Source organism: Garra rufa, chromosome 25, assembly GCF_049309525.1.
Source record: "Garra rufa chromosome 25, GarRuf1.0, whole genome shotgun sequence".
In the NCBI taxonomy this organism is placed as follows: domain Eukaryota; kingdom Metazoa; phylum Chordata; class Actinopteri; order Cypriniformes; family Cyprinidae; genus Garra; species Garra rufa.
This window is the reverse complement of record NC_133385.1, coordinates 14,038,293-14,063,546: the sequence shown is the minus strand read 5'-3', so window position 1 is coordinate 14,063,546 and position 25,254 is coordinate 14,038,293. Positions and strand designations below refer to the sequence as shown.

The window sequence follows — 25,254 nt, the reverse complement described above, 5'->3', positions numbered from 1 at the left end:
GTCCTCAGGCACAGGGTTTGATGAGGAAGCAGCCCTGATTGGAGCTGGCAGAGAGTTTGCTTTGATGAAAACGGCATCTGGGAAGGTAGACATACCTCTCTATATTCCTAAGTGTCTCTGTGTTAGTGTTTAAATGAGTCTGAGTAACACTTTGAAATGGAAGTGCTACTGCCTTGCATAATTACAGCATCAGCTTAGAAGTAAAGACAAAGCAGATCATGATTGTCTAAATGCCAGTAAACCTTTGAAAAAGTTTTAAGAAAATATGTTTTGGAATTTAAGCCAATTTAAAGGAACACTCCATTTTTTTTTGGAAATAGGCTCATTCTCCAACTCCCCCCGAGTTAATAAGTTGATTTTTACCGTTTTGAAATCCATTCAGCCGTTCTCCTGTTCTGGCGATATCACTTTTAGCGTAGCTTAGCATAGATCATTGAATCCTATTAGACCAATAGCATCATGTTCAAAAATGTCCAACGAGTTTCCATATTTGTCCTATTTAAAACTTGACTCTTCTGTAGTTATATCGTGTACTAAGACCGGTGGAAATGCAAAGCTTCAATTTTCTAGGCTGATAAGATTAGGAACTACACTCCCATTCCGGCGTAATAGTCAAGGAAGTTTGCTGCCGTAATAAGGCTGCAAATGTGCAAATGCTAAACTAGCTGGGAACTCTTTACTGATAATACTCCACCTGCTTCCTTGACTATTACGCCGGAATGGAAGTGTAGTTCCTAATCTTATCAGCCTAGAAACTCGCAGCTTTGCATTTCCACCGGTCTTAGTACACAATATAACTACAGAAGAGTCAAGTTTTAAATACAACACATATGGAAACTCGTTGGTCATTTTTGAACATGATGCTATTGGTCTAATAGGATTCAATGATCTATGCTAAGCTATGCTAAAAGTGATATCGCCAGAACAGGAGAACGGCTGAATGGATTTCAAAACAGTAAAAATCAACTTATTAACTCGGGGGGAGTTGGAGAATGAGCCTATTTCCCAAAAAAGTGGAGTCAAAAGTCCACTCAAAAATACAGAGGTCAATAGTCTACATACACCTTGCAGAATCTGCAAAATGTGAATTATTTTACCATAATAGAAGGGATCATACAAAATGCATGTTATTTTTTATTTACTACTGACCTGAATAAGATATTTCACATAAAAGACATATACAAGAGAATTTATAAAAATGACCCTTTCAAAAGTTTACACTTGATTCCTAATACTGTCTTGTTAGCTCAATGATCATTTAGTGATAGTTGTTTATGAGTCCCTTGTTTGTCCTGAACAGTTAAACTGCCCGCTGTTCTTCAGAAAAATCCTTCAGGTCCCACAAATTCTTTGGTTTTTCCGCATTTTTGTTTTAAGAGCTGGGGGTGAATACTTTTGAGCAGAATGGAAATGTGTAAAAAAAAAAAAATATTTTGCCTAAATATCATATTTTTTTTCATTTAGTACTGCCATTCAGAAGCTAAAGAATATGCTTACATGTTTCCCAGAAGACAAAATAAGTTAAATTTACCCTGATCTTCAAATTCCAAAAGTTTTCACCCCCACCCCCATATTTACTTTATGCAATGAAATTACCTAGCCTAGTTTTATTTTTGTTTTTTTTATACTCAATAATGTACACAATGAAGTAATACCATGTTTTTGTACTATTATAGAAAACCAGGCCTGTTGACAAGTATTTTCCTTAATAAACTCAGATCATAGAAGGTCATTAAATATGCACATTCATTGAGTAATCTTCAAAAATGTACATCAGATGGTGGTTGTGTGAGTGAGTAAGTGTGTGTACGTGCTTGTTTCAGCAGTGTGTGAGGTTCACACTAGGTCTATCAGACTGGGCTGATGGCAGAGATGCTGTCTCTGGTGTGAAAGCGACGGCTGCAGCAGAGAAGGGCAGCCTGTAGAGCCCCACACACGCTTAAATAACTGGAAGTAATTTGATTATTCTAGCCTTCCAGTTGAGCGGCGAGGCTCTTTGACACTCTGGAGCGCTTGAGAGGCCAAAGCGAGCACAGCCTATGTGTATTTACACGTGATCCTAAAGCAGTACAAATGCAGGGGAGTGGACAGAATCCAAAACTGACACACAATGAGCACTAAATGCAAGCACAAATTGGCTTTGGCAGCTGGATAAAACAATTTAGCACTGTGGCAGGTTACTTGATTAGGAATTGTTTTGTTAAAAATGTTGTGTAATAATTTATTATTTCAGTTGACCTGCCATTGTCAGGTGTGGCAAAAAGTGAAATATGCACACTGGGTGTGTCTCATTGATGTGCAGTGATGGAGTGTGTTTTAGGGAGGTGCAGTGAGTGTGTGCCAGGCCTCATGAGATATGAGAGCTGCTCGAGGTTTATCATCCTGACTAAACTCACTCTTTACCTTATCTGGAGATTATCCAGTCCAGTGAGCGTAGCAGTAAAAACAGGCCTGGATGAGTCGTGACTAGGCAGCTTTCCTAATAAACACTGTGGACCGTAATAAAAGAAGGTCATGTAGTTTTTCGCACACGTACATTAATGGACTGCAGAAATGCTGACGTGCGTTTTCTATCATCATTGATTGTAGTTATTGTGTTTTCCATTATAGAAGTACAAGATAAGCATTCCACATGACAATTTATTTATTGTTTTTAAGTTTTAAAAGATATGCCACTATATTTTATTAATGAGATGTATGTTTACGTTGAGTGCTTTACTAAAATGACTTCATTTTATTATATGTTACTCTGGACCACAAAACCAGTCTTAAGTAGAATGGGTATATTTGTCTCAATAACCAAAAATGCATTGCATGGGTCAAACTTATCGATTTTCCTTTTATGCCAAAAATCATAAGGATATTAAGTAAAAGTCATGTTCCATTAAGATAATTTGTAGATTTCCTACCGTAAATATATCACACCTTAACTTTTGATTAGTAATATGCATTGCTAAGAACTTAATTTGAACAAATTTAAAGGTGATTTTCTTAATATTTAGAGTTTTTTGCACCCTCAGATTCCAGATTATTAAATGGTTGTATCTCGGCCAAATATTATCCCATCCTAACAAACCATACATCAATGGAAAGCTCATTTATTCATGATGTACAAAACTCAATTCAAACAAATTGACCCTTATTATTGGTTTTGTGGTCCAGGGTCACATATGTGTGTATTTTAGGGTTATTTTAGTTACTAAAATTGAAAGTGAAACCATTTTCTTTACTTGAAATACATTAACTAAAAATGAAATATACCATTTTTTTAGTTCAGCTAGTAGCCAAGGCAGCATTTCTCCTTTTAAAAAGAGTTTGAACTTGATGTACTAAAATAAAACACAAAATAAAATAAAAATGAATGAAAACTGACATATATAAAAGAAACAAAAGCGACTAACACTGACAAGAATATATAACAAAATAACGAAAATATTCAAATGAAAATGAAAACAGGAAATATATCTAAAAACTGTTTCATGATATTAATAAAAATAAAAAACTGCACACAGAGAATTATAACTGTAATTATTGGCCATTTAAAAACCCTATATATAGTTACATATGTATGTACATTTAATATTATGTAATTTAAGGTTATACTAAATTTTAAAGTATTAATATATTTAGAATATTTGTTTCATATTTATTTCATAATTTTTTTTTTCATATAGTTAAAATGTAATCGTAACTGTACTGATTCATATTATATACACCTATATGATGATGTTTCAAAGAAATTGAGCTGAATGTACACTGTAGTTCGGATCAGTAAGACTTGTAATGTTCTTTAAAGAACATCAAGGCTTTATTTGATCAAAAAAAAACGTAATATTGCAAAATGTTATTACAATATAAAATAATGGTTTCTATTTGAATATACTTTAAAATATAATTTATTCATTTGATGCAAAGCTGAATTTTCATCAGGCATTACTTTAGTCTGAAGTGTCATATGATCCTTCAAAAATCATTCTAATATGCTGACTTATTAGAATTATCAATATTGGCAATTTTTGTGCTGCCAAATATTTCTTTGGAACCTGTGATACCTTTTTTTAGGATTCTTTAATGAATAAGAAGTTTAAAAGAACAGCATTTATTCAAGATAGAAATCCTTTTTAACAATGTAAGTCTTTACTATCACTTTTTTAAAATGAATTTAATACATCTTTGCTGAATTAAAGTATGAATGTCTTTCAAAAAAATGAAAGAATAAAAATGTACTCACCCAAACTAGTGTATATTCTTAAAAAACATTTATATTTTACTTTTTATACATCAAAGAATCATAAAACAAAACATTAAGCAACACAACTGTTTCCAGCACTGATAATAAATCAGCATATTAGAATGATTTCTGAATGATCATGTGACATTGAAGACTGGAGTAATGATGCTGTAAATTCAGCTTTGATCACAGGAATAATTTGGATTTTAATGTATATTAAAATAGAAAAACGTTATTTTACATTGTAACAATATTTCACACTATTACATTTTTTTCTTTATTTTTGATCAAATAAATGCAGCCATGATGAGCATAAGAAACGTCTTTAAAAACATCAAAAATCTTACTAATCTCAAATTTTGTCCAGATGACAAATAAGTGTATTAAAGCCATTTGGTAGCTCTATAAAGACAGCAATTTAAGTTCTTCACTGATAATGTTCTCCTCCACTGGACCTGCAAAATCTTTTTCACATATGTGTATATTCAAATCCAACACATCAAGACAAGTCATGCCAGGTCTCTGTTGTGTATGTTGTAACCAAGGTGCACATTCAAATTACACAAATCTTTTTTGTTAGCTGCAGTGGAAAGGGAAATTTCAGAAGCATCAGATGACTTAGTATATAAAGCATAAAGTCATTGGGAATACTTTTCTGGCGCTTCTTAGTCATTTTTGGAGCTTGATGGCCCCTGGTAATCATTTTCTTGGTAACATTAACTTTTATAGTCTATGGAAGCTGAAAAAAATCATACAGATTTAGAACGACTTGAAGTAAAAAATGACAGGTATTGTATATTTACTATAACTATTCGTTTTATATCTCCTATTCGGTGCAGATATTGGCTGGCGCAAAATAGTTTTCCCATCACTGCTTGAGTGCCTCAACTAGTATCTGTATGACAGTTCTTATTCGTCATTTCAGCGGTTCGTTTCTTTTATCTGACAAAGGTATTCGTTGAGGCCATTGTGCACAGACTTAATAACACACAAGGGAGGTGTAAACATGATTGTCTTCCTCTCTTCTGATGCAGATCTACTATACGGGAAAGTATCAGAGCCTCGGTATCAAGCAGGGCGGCCCGTCGGCTGGGAAGTGGGTGGAGCTGCCAGTAACTAAGTCGCCCAAGATCGTGCAGTTCTCAGTGGGCCATGACGGCTCCCACGCCCTGCTGGTGGCGGAGGATGGGAGCGTCTTCTTCACAGGCTCTGCCAGCAAAGGGGAGGACGGAGAGTCAAGTATGATGGAAATCATTATCATGTACATACTTGATTTGCGATAATGTTATTTTTGCACATAGATCAACTGTTGGTGTCTGTTTTTAGCAAAGAGCAGGAGACAACCAAAGCCCTACAAACCCAAGAAGATGATCAAACTCGAGACCAAGACGGCCATCTACACAGCCTGCAACAATGGCAGCAGCAGCATTGTCACTAAAGATGGAGAGCTCTACATGTTTGGCAAGGATGCCATTTACAGTGACAGTACCTGTAAGTGCCACCTGCCAGATGCCCATTTAAAGATGGCAGGAATGAAATGATGGCCTATCATATTGCTGTCTGTAAAACCGTATATCTGTCTCCTGTGGGAGAGATTATTTAGAGCCAGTACATGCTCTGCATTCACAAAAAAGGGGATATGTTTAGAAAACACCATATTTGGACCTAGGATATGCAAATACCATCAGCACTGATTACTGCATATTCATATTCCCCTGTTTTAAATTTAAATATCTTTTTACTTCACAGAAAACCCTTTAAAATAGCAATATTCTTGAAGAGTTACTTAAAAAAAGTGCTTGAATTATTGAAACATAATGTATCTGTGAAATAAATGTTTAATTTTTTCAAATCTTTTCACCCAAAATTCACACAATTAAAAAAAAAAACGTTTTCCCCCCGTTTTTTTTTTTAGTTAATATCATAAAACTAGTGAGCTAAACCAGTAGTAATACTGACAGTGTCGTGTAAACATGGCTGAAGACACGAAAAGAGGAACAGATGAGTAGAATCAATTATTTACGTCATTTACGCTGATTCAAACTCATGACTTCAATCATTCATTTCAAGCAGTTTACTAGCAAAAACCAGATCAACTTCAAAAAAGCCATTCACTTTTGAACTTCAGCATTGCATTGAATGATTTCAAGGAGCTTTTTGAAACTCTGAATCAGTTAAACCATTGCGTCGCAAAATGATTCACTGTTTCGAAGCGTTCCAATCGGATTACGCGTCGCAAATCATTTTTTTCAGATCACTTCGGAGCGGGTTTCCATGAATAAATCATTTGTGATTCAAGTCCTGATCTGAAATGATGATTAAGATCGGGACTTCGGAGCATAGATCATGAGTCATTTGGTTTAGATCAGAATTTCGGAGCGGGTACACAAATCTTTTGCTTGATCCGAACTTCAGAGCGCACATTGTGAGTTCCTTGATTTAGATCGTAACTTCGGAGTGGGTTTGTGAATCTTTTGCTTAAGATCGGAAGTTCAGAGGGCAGATCACAATTCATTTGATTTAGATTGGGATTTCGGAGTGCGTTTGTGAATCTTTTGCTTTAGATCGGAAGTTCAGAGGGCAGATCACAATTCATTTAATTTAGATTGGGATTTAGGAGTGGGTTCATAAATCTTTTGCTTCAGATTTGAATTTGAAATGCGGATCGCAGATCATTTGATTTAGATTGGAACTTCAGAGCAGGCTTGTGTATCTTTTGCTTTATATCGTAAATTAGGCGCGCAGATCGCAAATAATTTGATTTAGATCAGAACTTTGGTTCATCATTATTTTGCTTCAGATCAGAACTTCAGAGTGTGGATCACAAATCATTTGATTTAGATTGGAACTTCGGAGCGGGTTTTTGAATCTTTTACTTCAGATCGGAACTTTGAAGCGAGATTGTGAATTTTTTGGTTCAGATCGGAACTTCGGAGTGGGTTCGTCAATCTGATCACAAATCATTTGATTTAGATTGGAACTTTATAGCGGGTTTGTCAATCTGATCATGAATCATTTGATTTAGATCAGAATTTCATAGTGGGTTCGTAAATCTTTTGCTTCAGATTGGAGCTTTGGAGTGTGGATCACAAATTATTTGATTTAGATTGGAACTTTGGAGCGAGATTGTGGATTTTTTGGTTCAGATTGGAACTTCGGTGCGCCCATCATGAATCACTTGATTTAGATCTGAACTTCGGAGCAGGTTTGTGAATCTCTTGCTTCTGATCGAGACTCTGGAGCGGGTTTGTGAATCTCTTGTTTCAGATCAGAACTTCGGAGCGTGGTTGGGGAATCAGTTGTTTAAGATCGGAACTTTGGAGTGGGTTTGTGAATCTTTCGCTTCAGATTGGTACTTTGGAGCATGGATCGTGAATTATTTGATTTCGATCGGAATTTTGAGTATCATTTTATTAGTACATTTTTAACTATCTATACTAAATAGATTTATCTTTTTTAGAATTTGAAAAATAAGACTTTGTTTGATAAGTGAGAAATCAAAAAAATTTGTGCTTGAAAAGTCCTTGAAAGTTCTAGAATTCGATTTTACAGTATCTGTATGATGCATGATTAATTTGTTTCTCTCCTCATCATCACAGGTCAGGTGTCAGATCTGAAGGGGCACTTTGTAACTCAGGTAGCCATGGGAAAAGCTCACACCTGTGTGCTGACCAAGAGCGGGGAGGTGTGGACATTTGGAGTCAACAACAAGGGCCAGTGTGGTCGAGACACTGGAGCCATGAGCCAGGCAGGGAAAGGTGAGAACCTTTTAATGCTTTTTACACCAAACATAAAAATGATACATTAGCAACGCCCTGAATATTCCTGATAATCTTCAGAGAATTACACCAAATAGAGTGAAAGATATGGTCAATTTTCCATCTTCATAAAAACATGAGGGGGAAAAGATAATTACTACAGTCGACTTTGTAATTCTGTGATTATTGCGTTTAAAAGGGTGTTATTTGATGTTTTGCTGCTGTAGCATTTGGAGTAGAGAACATGGCCACCGCAATGGACGAGGACTTGGAGGATGAGCTGGATGAGAAGGAGGAAAAATCTATGATGTGTCAGCCAGGCATGCACAAGTGGAAGCTGGACCAATGTATGGTGTGCACCGTGTGTGGAGACTGCACCGGCTATGGAGCCAGCTGTGTGAGCAGCGGCCGACCTGACAGAGTGCCAGGAGGGTGAGAGAAACCAAACAACACACACACACACACACACACACACACACACACACACACACACACACACACACACACACACACATAGAGGGATGACTGCATACCACACCAGACATGTTTACACGGATCACGATTTTCCAGCTATTGACAGCATTCAGAATAAGAAATTTGTTTGAAAACTTTCTTTTTTTTATTTGGTCAAATGGGCTACAAGGGACAAGGAAGATTAATTTGAATTATTAATCATCATGCTTATTAGTTCAAAAATTTTCCCATTTAAATTAAAGGAATAGTTCACCCAAAAATAAAAATTAACCCATGATTTACTCACCCTCAAGCCATCCTAGGTGTATATGACTTTTTTTTATATTTCAGACGAATACAATCAGAGTTATATTAAAATATTCTGGATCTTCCAAGCTTTATAATGGCAGTGAATGGCTGTTGAGATTTTAAAGTCCAATAAAGTGAATTCATCCATCACAAAAAGTGCTCCACGTTGTTCCAGGGGTTTAATAAAGTCCTTCTGAATCGAATCAATGTGTTTATTTAAGAAAAATATCCATATTTAAAACTTCATAAACCATAATCTCTAGCTTGCAGTAACTGTCGTAAGCATGTTTACAAAAAGAACGGATGGGACAATTTTTAATGTAAATCTAATTGTATTCATCTGAAAGGACAAATATACATCTAGGACATCATATTCACATAGGATGGCCTTAGTGTGAGTAAATCATGGGGTAGTTTTTCAATTTTAGGTGAACTGTCCCTTTAACAAACAAATTAAATTGTCATGGTTTAAAAAAAATGTAGCTACTTTTAACAATAATAAATCATTTTAAATGAAACTTTAAAATTAGATTTAAAAATATATCTGTCTCTTTGTCAATTTAGTGTTTATTTTAATTCTTAAAGGAACACTCCACTTTTTTTGGAAATAGGCTCATTCTCCAACTCCCCCCGAGTTAATAAGTTGAGTTTTACCATTTTGAAATCCATTCAGCCGTTCTCCTGTTCTGGTGATATCACTTTTAGCATAGCTTAGCATAGATCATTGAATCCTATTAGACCAATAGCATCACATTCAAAAATGACCAACGAGTTTCGATATTTGTCCTATTTAAAACTTGACTCTTCTGTAGTTATATCGTGTACTAAGACCGGTGGGAATGCAAAGATTCAAATTTCTAGGCTGATAAGATTAGGAACTACACTCCCATTCCGGCGTAATAGTCAAGGAAGTTTGCTGCTGTAATAAGGCTGAAGCAGGAGCAGTAATACCACGCAGCACATGTGCAAATGCTAAACTAGCTGGGAACTCATTTCTGATAATAGTCCGCCTGCTTCGGCCATATTACGGCAGCAAACTTCCTTGACTATTACGCCGGAATGGAAGTGTAGTTCCTAATCTTATCAGCCTAGAAACTCGCAGCTTTGCATTTCAACCGGTCTTAGTACACAATATAACTGCATTAGAGTCAAGTTTTAAATACAACAAATATGGAAACTCGTTGGTCATTTTTGAACGTGATGCTATTGGTCTAATAGGATTCAATGATCTATGCTAAGCTATGCTAAAAGTGATATCGCCAGAACAGGAGAACGGCTGAATGGATTTCAAAACGGTAAAAATCAACTTATTAACTCGGGGGGAGTTGGAGAATGAGGCTATTTCCAAAAAAAGTGGAGTGTTCCTTTAATTTTCTGCTCTTTCATATCTCAAAGAAATAATTCACTTGAATACACATTAAAATACTACAAAATAATGTGACTCAAGTAAGAGTAAGTAAAAGAAACTCAACTACCAGATGTTTTCTGTTGACTTGTAGCTGTTGAAAAGGCATTAGCTCATTATTTAAAGGAATAGTTCCCCACAAAAATGAAAACTTGCTGAGAGTTGATCCTCAGGCCATCTGTTTCTTCATCTGAATAGATAAGGAAATTTAGCGTTACATCACTTGCTCCCCAATGAATCCTCTGCAGTGAATGGGTGCCGTCAGAACGAAAGTCCAAACAGCTGATACAAACATCACAATAGTCCACAAGTAATCCACACAACTCCAGCGAAGTGAAAAGCTGCATGTTTGTAATAAATTAATTTTTAATATGTTTTTAACTTCTAACCATTGCTTCCAGCTAAAATATGAGTCCTTTATCCATAATATTGTTTTATCTAGTGAAAAAGTGGTCACATCTGAATCAGGAGAGAAATATGCACAGATAAAACACTATTTACAAGCAAAAACAGTTCTTAACAAATATGTCGGTGAATTTTGATGTGAAACTTTTTCACCGGAGGAAGTGTTATTATGGATTATGGGCTGTTTTCTCTGAAATGTATTATTCTGTATATATCGAGTCACTACTGCAGTCCATTGCATCAGTGTTAGTCCTTATCCGTTTATTTGTGTCTGTCCTCTGCAGGATTTGTGGCTGTGGCTCTGGTGAGTCGGGCTGTTCGTCATGTGGCTGCTGTAAGGCTTGTGCCAGAGAGCTGGATGGTCAGGAGGCCAGACAGAGAGGAATCTTTGATGCTGTGAAGGAAATGATACCGCTGGACCTGCTGTTAGGTACTGAGGTGTCATCCAGTCATATTCAGTACAGTTTCATAGCCATCAAATCACATCCCTTTCCTGTCTGCGGGCCATGTTCATGTCATATGTTCAACCATACTGTCTGCATGCATGAAATATTCAGCTTAGGGAAGGGCAGAATGAAAATTCAACAACTGTATATATATACTTCAAATATAATAAAATGAGTTGATCAGCTGTTCAACACTTCAAAATATATATGCATTCCAGCATATATAAAAACGAATTTGGCCAATCTAATTTCTACCATCATGTGGTATGTAGTTCTACTGCCCAGTCCTAATGCAGATCATCAGTCACTGGTTGCTTTGGCAGTGTTGTCTTTGTATATTTGCCTAGTGCATCAGCACTCTGTGTGTGTGTTTTGTTTGGATCATTTCTCTGCTCTTGTCTCTCACTGTCTTGTGTTTCGTCTCATGCTCATCATTCACCTGCCTGTGTTGTTTCTCATTTGTCTCCTCCTTTGGCCCCGCCTGTGCTGGACCTCTGTTATTTTAGCTGTGCCTGTCCCTCCTCCCCCAGGCGTCAATATAGAGGAACACACCCAGATTCGACAGGAGGAGAAGAGACAGCGCATCAACCGCCGGCACCGGCTGGAAGAGGGCCGAGGTATGACTCCCACATGACCAGAGCCCAAAATAAACCCCACACGTGTGCTGCACAAACATGCTACTTAGCTATAATGCAATTTTATACAAATGTGGATAGCATTTACTACCTAAAACCAGAGCTGGGTGATATATCAGATATTTACAGTATATTTGAGATATTTTTCCGACTATTATACACCACCGTTCCAAAGTATAAGGGTCAGTATTTGAAAGATAATGCCATGAAAATTTGTTACATTTATAACATTTGTAAAAAAAATTTCATGCACCCATCAAGTTTGAGATTTTGGGCTTTTTGGTTTTTCATAAATTGTTTTTTCAGACTAGTGGAAAGACAACATCTAAAAAACACTGTTAAGTGTTTCTTTTATAGCACTTTATCTATTTGTGTCAATAGATTTCAATTACAATACATATTTTAAAGGCTGTTTCTCAAAATGAGTTTTTTCTCCTACACTGAGCCATAAATCTCAACTTCAGTAGCACTTGCACACACCAAACTTTGCATTTTTATTCCTGTCTATATCCTGAAGGTTTTTACAGAAGGATTTGTTCATATGATTTGCTTGATTTTTATTAAAATTATAAAATGGGAAAAAAAAGTAGTGTTTCCTGTCTGTTCTAAGTTTTTTCTGAACTATGTCGTGACAAAATGAGATGCCAAAAATCCCCTCTGTAAAAACTTTTGACTCTAAAATGTCAAAAAAATTAAACAAGAATTTTGAAACTGACTTCATCCAGTGTTTAGATTTTTGTACTAGAAATTAGCGCATATTTCATTTAAATAATGCCTCATTTGCATATTTAAACCTTCCATTTTAGAAAAATTGTAATACAAAAAATGTTTGCAATTAGCAATGTAATCAATCAACTGGGTAAGAAGATAACTATTAGTTAATTTTTTTTACCCTATTCACCTGAAGTGTCTGGCCTTAATGCATTTTTCTGACTAAAATAATTTCTTAAAAATAGTATAAAATGATGCAAAATTATGAATATTAATACCTTCAGTAGCCAAAAGGGCATTTGGTTCATTTTTGCAAATTAGTTACAATATTATTATATTGAATTTGATTTAGTGATTTATTATATTTTATATATTTACTATGTATACACTGCTAGTCAAGTAGATTTTTTAAAATGTTTTTTTTAAAAAAAAGTCTCTTTTGCACACCAAGCCTGCATTTATTTGATCAGCAAAACAGTAAAATTTTGAAATATGTTTGCTATTTAAAAAAACTCTTTTCTCTTTGAATATATTTAAAATGTAATTTATTCTTGTGATTTCCAAGCTGAATTTTTTGCATTATTACTCCAGTCATATGGTCCTTCAGAAATCATTATAATATGCTGATTTTCTGTTGAAGAAACATGTTTTATTATTTATTATTATCAATATTTAAAACACTTAAGTGCATTTTATTTATCAACAATGCTTTAAATTGATCAAAAGTGATGTTAAAGACATTTTTAATGTTAAAAAAGAATATCTGTTTCAGATAAATGCTATTTTCAACAATGATAATAATATTAAATGTTTTTGAACAGAAAATCAGAATATTAGAATGCTTTCTGAAGGCTCATGTGACTGAAGTATTGATGCTAAAACTTCATCTTTTAAATCACAGCAATAAATTGCATTTTAAAATGCATTCAAACAGAAAGCAGTTATTTTAAATAGTATATATATATATATATATATATATATATATATATATATATATAGATATATATAGAGAGAGAGAGAGAGAGAGAGAATCCATTTCATAGAATTAAATATTTGATTTTATTTATGTTTATTTATATTTAAATTTTTAGGTATATCACCAGGCTCTAATATTCAAATTTTTTACACATCAAACAATTTTGCACCATAACGTAACACAAGAATTTGGTAGACAGGCCGTACTGCAGATATTACATGTTTTATTTCCCCAGAAACATCTAATCGTAATCCATTCTCCAGTTCACTCTCATACACAAACTTGATTATGAGCACTTCATACAATTTCCACAAACTTTCCTTCTTGATTCAAAGATGGAGTGTTATTTTCTACTCAATAATACTCCAAAGCGGACTGATCATCCAAACTATCAGCGTTACCTTCTACCTCACATGTGCTTGTTTCCTCTGGGAGTGGGTGGCTTGTGGATGTTCCCTTCTCGCTTGTGTTCTCATAATATACCATGTGTTATATACCATGTTTTATTTTCCATTTGTGAGATGCTTTGCCCCATGCATGTGAAAGTTTCTCTTTCCCCCCCATAGGCCCCCTTGTTTTCCCTGGTCCCCTTTTTATGAACCAGCGTGAGCAGGTGCTAGCCAGACTAAGACCCCTTCAGGCCTTTAAGCTAATGCGGGAGAGACTCAAAGGTACTGCGGTCTTCACTACAGACTCCACCTGGAGCCCCATAATGCCCCTCTCTCTCTCCCTTCCTTCAACAAACTCTGCTCTACCGCCTCTTTCGGCTTTCTCTGGACACAGTAACGGTTTTCTCACTCTGCGTTTCTACCTCTGTCTCTCTGGTGAAAGAATAAACACCTAACTATAGTTTGCTACCTCTTTTCTCTTCTAACATAATAGTCAATTTGCCATATGTTGTATGCTGTGCTCAGTACGTTGTTAAACAATTAGACCCTGCTGTCAGGTGGAAAATATCACTATTAAACCAAACAAGTGGAGTGATACTAGACAACTGTCACGCTGTGTTAACTGTTATTGGGAAAGCAGTGGCCAAATGTGGAGTCTTCGCTTAAAATAGCTAATTGACATTGAAGTTAGCATTTTGAGTCAAGTTTAGTTTTCTCAAAAGCTTAAAATAAATCCTAGAGCATGGCCAATATAAATAGAACAGTATGCCTTGTAGTTATTTTAAGAAACATTGAAATAATAGCCAAGCTGAATCTCCATCTGAATATCTGGCCAACGCAAACCAATCCAGTATCTAGGTCAATATCACACATCTTTTATTGTTAAATAGTTAACCTAACAGGTGTCTTTATTTACTCACATTCATGTCATTCCAAACACATGCGCTGTTATTATATTAGTCAATGTTGTATTTTCTTATTTTGTCTGAGAACAAGGGAATGTTCATGCATCTCAGCAGTTCATAGTAGGACTGTTATGTTAACTGATTTTCTCCAATCTCAAATGATGTTATCTTGATATCTTTGTACATTTTGGAAAGAAAATATAAATAATTATGCTATCAATCAAACTCATCATTAAATGCATATTCATCTCTTTTATAACCACTGAATCACACTGTAAATACAAGTGTAGCATGCTAAAACATCTTACTGTTGATCAGTCTAGCACCCCGTTTTTTTTTTGTTTTTTTTTAATCTAATTCAAAAACTCCTCAACTCGTGAACTAACTTTTTGGGTTCAGGTGGAGTGCCTTGCTTTCATCTGTCATCGCCTACTTCATTTTGTGTGGCAGTAGTAGCTACACGCTGCGTCAGCGTCGTCTTCTTTTTTCTGTTTTATGAGTTTTATGAGACTAGTGTTATGGAGCAATACCTTCCCCAACCATGTTGTAGTGTGAACCAGTGACCAGTATTTTATCATATGAATTAACAAGATATCAGTATTTTTTTTTGATCAAATATTCTGGTATATTGTGACGCCCCTAGTTCCTAGTGACCACAACTGCCAAGCTCCAAAAACGTCAAAAAAGGCTTCTATTTTTCATCTTCTCTTTTCATAGCTGTTGAATACCATAATCTATTCAGTATAATAATACTGATTAATAGGTCTACTGATACTGAATAATACGCCACGTAATGTTGCAGACTGTTATGACACCTGCAAGAACCAGTGCATTTTTGAGTTTTAGACAGAGGTTAATATTATCAGTTGTGAGTCAGTATTAGTAAATTATTAACGAATAACCACTAAAATAATTTTCGGAATGACACCAAAACAGAAATTCCATATTTCCTACACTGTTCCTTTCTGCTACCAACCTTCATTGTAGGGGCATTATATGTTTTTGGGGGCATGGTTTTCTTCTTACTATATCAAAACACAGTCTGCTAATGTAAAATACAGTGATGTAAAAAAAAAAAAAATGGTAGGTTTATTTGAACAGTGAGAGACAGAATAACAACAAAAAAAATCCAGAAAACACTTTTCAAAAAAGATGTAAATTGATTTGTATTTTCATGAGTGAATTAAGTATTTGGCCCCTTCACAATCACAGAGGTCAGATGTTTCTTGTAGTTGGCCACCAGGTTTGCACACATCTCAGGAGGGATTTTGTCCCACTCCTCTTTGCAGATCCTCTCCAAGTCATTACAGTCTTGAACCTGATGTTTGACAACTTGAACCTTCAGCTCCCTCCACAGATTTTCTGTGGGATTAAGGCCTGGAGACTGGCTAGGCCACTTCAGGACTTTAATGTGCTTCTTCTTGAGTCACTTCTTTGTTGCCTTGGCCGTGTGTTTTGGGTCATTGTCATGCTAGAATACCCATCCACAACCCATTTCAATGCCCTGGCTGAGGGAAGGAGGTTCTCACCCAAGATTTGACGGTACATGGCCCCGTCCATCGTCCCTTTGATGCAGTGCAGTTGTCCTGTCCCCTTAGCAGAAAAACACCCCCAAAGCATAATGCTTCCACCTCCATGTTTGACGGTGGGGGTGGTGTTCTTAGGGTAATAAGCAGCATTCCTCCTCCAAACATGGCGAGTTGAGTTGATGCCAAAGAGCTCGATTTAGTCTCATCTGACCACAACACTTTCACCCAGTACTCCTCTGAATCATTCAGATGTTCTTTGGCAAACTTCAGACGAGCATGTGCTTTCTTGAGCAGGGGGACATTGCAGGCACTGCAGGATTTCAGTCCTTCACGGCGTAGTGTGTTACCAATTGTTTTCTTGGTGACTATGTTCCCAGCTGCCTTGAGATCATTGACTAGAATCTCCTGTGTAATTCTGGGCTGATTCCTCACTGTTCTCATGATCACTGAAACTCCACGAGGTGAGATCTTGCATGAAGCCCCAGACCGAAGGAGATTGACAGTTATTTTGTGTTTCTTCCTTTTGTCACCTTCTCAACAACCTGCTTGGCGATGGTCTTGTAGCTTATTCCAGCCTTGTGTAGGTCTACAATCTTGTCCCTGACATCCTTGGACAGCTCTTTGGTCTTGGCAATAGTGGAGAGTTTGGAATCTGAATGATTGTTTGCTTCCATGGACAGGTGTCTTTTATACAGGTTAACAAGCTGAGATTAGGAGCACGCCCTGCTTGTTATCTGTATAAAAGACACCTGGAAGCCTGAAATCTTGCTGAACTGTAGGGGATCAAGCGTATTTCTGGATATTTTTGTTGTTCTGTCTTTCATTGTTAAAATACACCTACCATTAATTTTATAGACTGATTTTTTTTTTTCTCTCGCTGTATGTTCCATATGCATATATTTTTGCATGCAGACATTCATTGGGACACAGGCCTGCATTTATTTTTACGCGGTGTTGTGGCACATTTACTGATCTGCACTAATCAGTGTGGAGTGAAAGGAGCCCACTTTTCCTGTTCCCTCATTGGATTTGTGCCTCAAATCAATGCCAGGTCTCTTTTATTAACCCCTGATAGAGAGAGTTTAAGGTTGTGTACAATCACAACTTCCCGCTCAGTTTATCTTCTCTTCTGCTCTGTTCGGCCTCTGTCCATGCCAATATTTCACTTCTCTGTTTTTCTCCTTTCCTCCGAGGCACCAGATCATTTCTCTTCCCAGGTCGTTAACAGCCCCCGGCTTCACTCGCTGCCTTAAGACATCCATCTCGTCTCTCGCTGTCCTTGTCTGCCCTTTACCGTCCATCCGCCCGCCCAGGCTCACGCTCTGTTCTGTGTTACAGATGGCAGCAGTGAACGCGGGGACAAAGATGCCAGTAAGATCACTACGTATCCTCCCGGGGCCGTACGCTTCGACTGTGAGCTGCGAGCCGTCCAGGTCAGCTGCGGTTTCCACCACTCCGGTGAGTCAAGATCACGTCTGACCTTCATAATGTGACAGAAAGCCATTGTTCATGTTCCCCGTCATTACTTTGGGTCAATATTTGATGTTCCTGTTTTCTGATATGCCAAGTATTAATTGAAGTTCTATGTCCATTATTAATGGTAAACCTAAATTTTTTTTTTTTTGCAGTGGTGTTAATGGAGAATGGAGATGTTTACACCTTCGGTTATGGACAGCATGGACAACTTGGACATGGAGATGTTAATTCTAGGTAATAAAGGTTTAAAGAGAATGCAGTTGTAGTTCACAGTGGCCACAATTGTCTCCAGAAATAACAGTCACATAGTATCATAAGTATCATAAAGGTAGCATAAAACACTCTTGACTCTCTAAGCATTCAGGAAAATAATTTCTTATTTATTTATTGAAATAATTTTGTTTTAATAAAAGTATTATTTTATTTATTTTTGTAATTAAATTATTAATGATATTAAATATTTAATTGTTTTAATTTGTGTATTTAAACAATTGAATTGTATTTATTCTAATTATTTATTTTAAATATTTATGTATTATTTTACGTTTATTTTAATTCTTTATATTCAATATTCATTTTAATTATTTAATTGTTTTATTTAAATGTATTTATGTATTTTATTTATAGAATTTTAAATATTTTATATTTATATAATAATATTATTTTTTGTTTATTAAATAGGCATTGCTTTATTTATTTAAGTTTATTTATTTACTTTATTTTTATTGTTTTATTTTATCTATTTATTTATCTATGTATTTTTATTCGTGTAATTTTTTTTTTATTATTATTTTGTTTTATTTTATAATATTCATTATTTAAGTTGTTATTTGATTTAAATTTTATTTTAGTTATTAACATAATTTTTAGTTTTTATTTATTTATTTATTTACTTTATTTTAATAATTCATTTATTTCAAATTATTAATTCTAATTTTAAATTTTATACAATTAAAATTGATAGCAAACTTTTTGTAATAGTATTTGTTTTTATTTACATGTATTTTATTTACAAAGTTATTTTACATATTCATTTAATAAAAAAATTAATATATGTATTTATTTTTGTAATTTATATTTTATTTTGTTATATTTTATATTCTACAAAATTATTCATTATTTTTAAGTATTATTAATTTTAAATTTATTTTAGTTGTTTACACAGTTTAATTTTAATTATTTACTTTATTTTAATGATTTATTTATTGTATACAATTAAAACTAATAGCAGCTATGAAAACTAAAAAACACTTTTTGTAATGGTATTTGTTTTGATTATGTTTGTGTTTAAAGTTATTTTACATTTATTTATTTTTGTAGTATTTTTATTTGATTATTATTTAGTTTTATATAATAAAAAATATTCATTATTATTTAGATTATTATTTATTGATTTAAAATTTATTTTAGTTATGTATTTACATTTATTTTTTATTCATTTACCTTATTTTAATGCAATTTATTTAAAGTAATTAATTCTAATCTTTAATTTTATACAATTAAAACTGATAGCAAACTAACTTTTTTTTATATTTATCCAAACACACAGGGGGTCACCCACTCTGGTGCAAGCTCTGCCCGGCCCCAGTACTCAGGTGACAGCAGGCAGTAACCACACTGCAGTGCTTCTCATGGATGGACAGGTCTTCACCTTTGGGAGTTTCTCAGTAAGTTAACAGTCTCCCATTCACACAAAACTTGACCAGTCAAGTTCAAATTTATCCATCTATTTGTTAACAACCTAAATATATCTCATGTTGTCTCAACAGAAAGGGCAGTTAGGTCGGCCCATCCTAGACATGCCCTACTGGAACGCCAAGCCCTCTCCGATGCCTAACATTGGCGCCAAGTACGGTCGAAAAGCCACGTGGATCGGGGCCAGCGGTGATCAAACCTTCCTCAGAATTGACGAGGCACTAATCAACTCCCACATCCTGGCCACCTCAGAGATTTTCGCTAGCAAACACATCATCGGTACGCTCTCTCGCTTGACCTCCCTGTTGTGGTTTAAAATGTGTATGTGTTGCATTCTGCTAAAGCCTTTGACCCTCCCATTCTGGTCCCTGTAGGTTTGGTTCCAACATCAGTATCTGAACCTCCTCCCTTCAAATGCCTTCTGATCAACAAACTGGACGGGAGCTGTCGCACCTTCAATGACTCAGAGCAGGAGGATCTCCAGGGTTTTGGCCTCTGTTTGGACCCTGTTTACGATGTCATCTGGAGGTGAGGCTTGTAATAATGCCAAAATGCCATTATGATCCTGTCACCTAAAAACACAATAGTCAACATCTGTTATATAGGCAGTAAATCCTCATTTCTGAAAAAATATTGGTCCAAATTCCATAATATTGACTCTAATATCAAGCCATCTTGCTGTTCTTCCAGGTTCCTACCTGCCACGCGTGAGATGTGCTGCTATAACGCTGTGATAGCAGACGCCCGTGTGCCCACAGCCTCGGACATCCAGGCCCTCTGCAGCATCTTGAGTCCTGAGCTGGCTCTGCCCTCGGGCTCCCACGCCACCACCACCCGGTCCCACGGAGCGCTGCACATCCTGGGTATGACGATATTATTTCACTGCCGTTCACTCCACCTTAGCTTTACTACTGTTTAATGTGCAGGTCACAGCACCCTCTTGTCAAGCAGGATCTCAAAACCTGTCAGGAGTGAAGTCATGTGATGGTAGAACATTCAAAGATTGCTAGCTGTTTCTCACTGAGGTCAGCTGTACAGAGACGAAATGGAGCTGGTTGACTGACAGTGTCTAAGAAAGATTGGCAGTCTTTGTGCTTGTCGGTCAAATCAAATTTTCCTTGATCTTTTGGGAATAAGAGATCATTTTACTGTGGAAACACTGTAACCTTTAGAACTTCTTCTCTAGTTAAAAAAAGAGAAAAGCTCCTTCTCTGTGTTGTAGCTTATAGAATATAGAATATATTCATTTCTGACTGAGTGTAGCACCTACAGTTCTGCTGATTCTTCAGATCCTTAAGGTTGGATGTCCTTAAGGTACACTACATGACTTTTGCCATGATTTTGCTCAAGGTTGCATTCTGGAGAACTCAATGCTAGTTGCTGGAAGTCAGAGTCAGTCTGCAGATTTTGCTCAGTTGGAGTTGCCAGAAAATCATGCAGTCTCTACTTTTCAGCTTCAGACTATGATTTTATCCAGTCAGAGGAGATCAAATGTTTGATATTTTGAGCTGATTTTAAAGCACATACTGTTTTTATGTGTCATGCATCTTCTAGCAACGAGGTCTGTTCAGTACTGTTCTTAGGGTATTCCAGCCCATTAGTATGGAAATCCGTTTCCGCCACTGAATTAAAAATAGAAAAAGGTTATTGGGAGGTTTTTATATCACAATTCTTACTTTTTTCTCAGAATTGTGTAATACAAACTCACTATATCACTATATAAACTCACAATTCTGACTTTTTTCCTCAGAATCCCATGATATAAACTCAAAATTTTGACTTTCTTCCCCAGAATTGCCATATTCTCACAATTCTGACTTGTTTTCCTCAGAATGTTGACTTTTTTTCATCAGAATTGCGTGATATTAAATTACAAATCTGACTTTCGTCCCCAGAATCGCAATGTAGACTCACAATACGACCTTTTTTTCCTCAGAATTGTGATACAAACTAACAATTCTGACTTTTTTTCTTCAAAATCGTGATATAAACTCACAATTCTGACTTTTTTTCCTCAGAATTGTGATATAAACTTACAATTCTACTTTTGTTCCTCGGAATCGCGTGATATAAACTCACAATTCTGACTTTTTTTCTTCAAAATCGTGATATAAACTCACAATTCTGACTTTTTTTCCTCAGAATGTTGACTTTTTTCATCAGAATTGCGTGATATTAAATTACAAATCTGACTTTCGTCCCCAGAATCGCAATGTAGACTCACAATACGACCTTTTTTCCTCAGAATTGTGATACAAACTAACAATTCTGACTTTTTTTCTTCAAAATCGTGATATAAACTCACAATTCTGACTTTTTTTCCTCAGAATTGTGATATAAACTTACAATTCTACTTTTGTTCCTCGGAATCGCGTGATATAAACTCACAATTCTGACTTTTTTTCTTCAAAATCGTGATATAAACTCACAATTCTGACTTTTTTTCCTCAGAATGTTGACTTTTTTCATCAGAATTGCGTGATATTAAATTACAAATCTGACTTTCGTCCCCAGAATCGCAATGTAGACTCACAATACGACCTTTTTTCCTCAGAATTGTGATACAAACTAACAATTCTGACTTTTTTTCTTCAAAATCGTGATATAAACTCACAATTCTGACTTTTTTTCCTCAGAATTGTGATATAAACTTACAATTCTACTTTTGTTCCTCGGAATCGCGTGATATAAACTCACAATTCTGACTTTTTTTCTTCAAAATCGTGATATAAACTCACAATTCTGACTTGTTTTCCTCAGAATGTTGACTTTTTTTCATCAGAATTGCGTGATATTAAATTACAAATCTGACTTTCGTCCCCAGAATCGCAATGTAGACTCACAATACGACCTTTTTTCCTCAGAATTGTGATACAAACTAACAATTCTGACTTTTTTTCTTCAAAATCGTGATATAAACTCACAATTCTGACTTTTTTTCCTCAGAATTGTGATATAAACTTACAATTCTACTTTTGTTCCTCGGAATCGCGTGATATAAACTCACAATTCTGACTTTTTTTTCTTCAAAATCGTGATATAAACTCACAATTCTGACTTTTTTTCCTCAGAATGTTGACTTTTTTCATCAGAATTGCGTGATATTAAATTACAAATCTGACTTTCGTCCCCAGAATCGCAATGTAGACTCACAATACGACCTTTTTTCCTCAGAATTGTGATACAAACTAACAATTCTGACTTTTTTTCTTCAAAATCGTGATATAAACTCACAATTCTGACTTTTTTCCCTCAGAATTGTGATATAAACTTACAATTCTACTTTTGTTCCTCGGAATCGCGTGATATAAACTCACAATTCTGACTTTTTTTCTTCAAAATCGTGATATAAACTCACAATTCTGACTTTTTTTCCTCAGAGTTGTGATATAAACTCAAAATTCAAATTTTGTTCCTAAGAATCATGTGATATAAACTCATCATTTTGACTTTTTTTCCTCAGAATCGTGATATATAAACTCACAATACTGTTTTTTTTTTTTCTCAGAATCGCGTGGTATAAATGGACAAGTCTGACTTTTTCCCTCAGACTCGTGTGGTGTAAACTGACAAGTCTGACTTTTTTCCCCATCAGAATGACGTGATATTAAATTGCAATTCAGACTTCACTCTCAGAATTGAGTGCTAAACTCACAGTTGCAAGAAATCGTCATAATTGCATGATATAAACACGCAATTCTGACATTTTTCTCCCAAATGCAAATTTGTATCTTGCAATTCTGACCTTTTTTCATGCAATTTTGACTTTCTCAGAATTGCAAGATATAAACTCGCAATCGCGAGTTATAGTTGCAACTTTATATCTCATTCTGACTTTATTTCTCAGAATTGCGAGTTTGTATTATGCAATTCGGAGACAAAAAAAGTAGAACTGCGAGATGTAAAATCGCAATTGTGAGGAAAAAGTCACAATTATCTTTTTGTGTTTTTTGGTCAGTGACTGAAACGTCTTCCATACATAAGCATTACAAACGAGTGGGTCAGATTTTTAATTATTATAATGAGTTTACTTATTGTAGTAAATTACTTAAATTAATAAATAATTCAATTATTTTGAATTATATTATTTAATTATTATAATGAGAAGCAAAAAGTATTTTTGATCAACAAGATATTTTCAGTAAGATCTTACTTTGTTAAAATGCTGTTACTGGTGGATTAAGCAGTTAAAAAACTGCTAAAAAAAAACTATATTATACTTATAAACTATAGAACAGCACAAACTGTAGTTTGTGAAGGCGAAATAGGAATAAATTGAGCTTTAAGATTGTAATAGAGAAAGTGGAAAAACATTTATAAGTGGACCTCAGAGTAAAAAATAAAAACCCCTTTCATTGGAGTCTTAAGTTAGTGTGTTAGTTCTTCTGTTCGATTGTGTTTTCAGGTTGTCTTGACACACTGGCTGCGATGCAGGAGCTGAAGATGGGTGTGGCCAGTGCTGAAGAAGAGACTCAGGCTGTGATGAAAGTCTACTCTAAAGAGGACTACAGCGTGGTCAACCGCTTTGAGAGTGAGTTCATGAAAAGTCATACAGCTGTTACACCACCAAATACTCTTTTAGACTTTAAAAGGGATAATTCACCCAAAAATGAAAATTCTGTCATCACCTTCATGTTGTTCCAAACCCATAAGATCTTCGTTCATCTTCAAAAGACAAATTAACATATTTTTGATGAAATCCGAGAGCTTTCTGACCCTGCATAGTCAGCAACACAACTGACATGTTCAAGGCCCAAAAAGGTAGTAAGGGCATTGTTAAATTGTGGTTCAATCTTAATTTTATGAAGGTTTTTTGATGGATTTATGATGGTTGAACCACTGATGTAACCTGGACTATTTGAACAATATCCTTACTACCTTTCTGGACCTTGAACGTGGTAGTTGTGTTGCGGTTTTCATCAAAAATATCTTAATTTATGTTCCAAAGATGAGCAAAGGTCTTACGGGTTTGGAGTGAGAAAATAACAACAGAATTTTAATTTTTGGCTGAACTATCCCTTTAAGACACATTCGCATACAAGCATCTTGACAATTTCCAGCAACACGAGCGATACGTCCAGAATGTGATCAGATATTTAAAAGCTGCATGAATTACAGTCAAAAACAGAACCTCTTGGCAACCTCCACCGATAAAAGTTTGCTACATTTTGTAAAATTTTCAGTTCGGTTGCATTTATATCATTGTGTTGTTTTTGCGCACTCTTTTTTTCTAGGTCACGGAGGAGGTTGGGGTTACTCTGCCCACTCAGTGGAGGCTATCCGCTTCTGCGCAGATGCTGACATCTTGTTAGGAGGACTGGGTCTTTTTGGTGGCCGAGGGGAGTACACTGCAAAAATCAAGGTCAGGTGCTATCTAAGTGTTCCCGTCAGCCCACTTTATTCTCAGGAGTTTGATCATTTTCAGTTGATGATTAAGAGCTGTGATTGTGTTGCAGCTGTTTGAGCTGGGCCCAGATGGAGGAGACCATGAAACTGACGGAGACCTGCTGGCCGAGACAGATGTACTGGCATACGACTGTGCTGCTCGGTAAGTACCATCCAAAACAAGATCATTTCACTATTTCAAGAGTGCTCTATCTAGAGTGCAGGTTAATTGCTGCATAATTACTATTATTATGTATGCACTTATATATAGGCCTGCCAATGGAGCAATCTTAAAACGGTCAAATATAAGTGTAATTTTTCATATACTTCTATAGTATTTATAAATATTTTTTAATTTGCTGAGTACAAATAGCTCATTAGGGCTACTGTTGTGTTTTCTGTGTGCAGGGAGAAGTACGCAATGATGTTCGATGAGCCCGTGCTCCTGCAGTTGGGCTGGTGGTATGTGGCCTGGGCTCGTGTGTCTGGACCCAGCAGTGACTGCGGCTCCCATGGCCAGGCCACTATCACCACTGATGATGGGTA

General features: G+C 35.6%; 1 protein-coding gene across 1 annotated transcript in view; it reads left to right on the top strand.

Annotated features, from left to right (window-relative positions):
- LOC141301158 (E3 ubiquitin-protein ligase MYCBP2) overlaps nt 1-25,254 on the top strand; it is a 134,989-nt gene that overhangs the window by 37,199 nt on the left and 72,536 nt on the right. The window contains exons 11-28 of the mRNA XM_073831398.1: nt 9-85; nt 5,266-5,470; nt 5,558-5,722; nt 7,831-7,989; nt 8,217-8,421; nt 10,846-10,991; nt 11,514-11,624; nt 13,896-14,000; nt 17,491-17,610; nt 17,781-17,862; nt 19,178-19,295; nt 19,398-19,602; nt 19,698-19,851; nt 20,014-20,186; nt 23,729-23,854; nt 24,558-24,685; nt 24,780-24,871; nt 25,117-25,251. Coding sequence (XP_073687499.1) covers nt 9-85; nt 5,266-5,470; nt 5,558-5,722; nt 7,831-7,989; nt 8,217-8,421; nt 10,846-10,991; nt 11,514-11,624; nt 13,896-14,000; nt 17,491-17,610; nt 17,781-17,862; nt 19,178-19,295; nt 19,398-19,602; nt 19,698-19,851; nt 20,014-20,186; nt 23,729-23,854; nt 24,558-24,685; nt 24,780-24,871; nt 25,117-25,251 — 2,506 coding nt within the window. The remainder of the gene's footprint in view (nt 1-8; nt 86-5,265; nt 5,471-5,557; nt 5,723-7,830; nt 7,990-8,216; nt 8,422-10,845; nt 10,992-11,513; nt 11,625-13,895; nt 14,001-17,490; nt 17,611-17,780; nt 17,863-19,177; nt 19,296-19,397; nt 19,603-19,697; nt 19,852-20,013; nt 20,187-23,728; nt 23,855-24,557; nt 24,686-24,779; nt 24,872-25,116; nt 25,252-25,254) is intronic.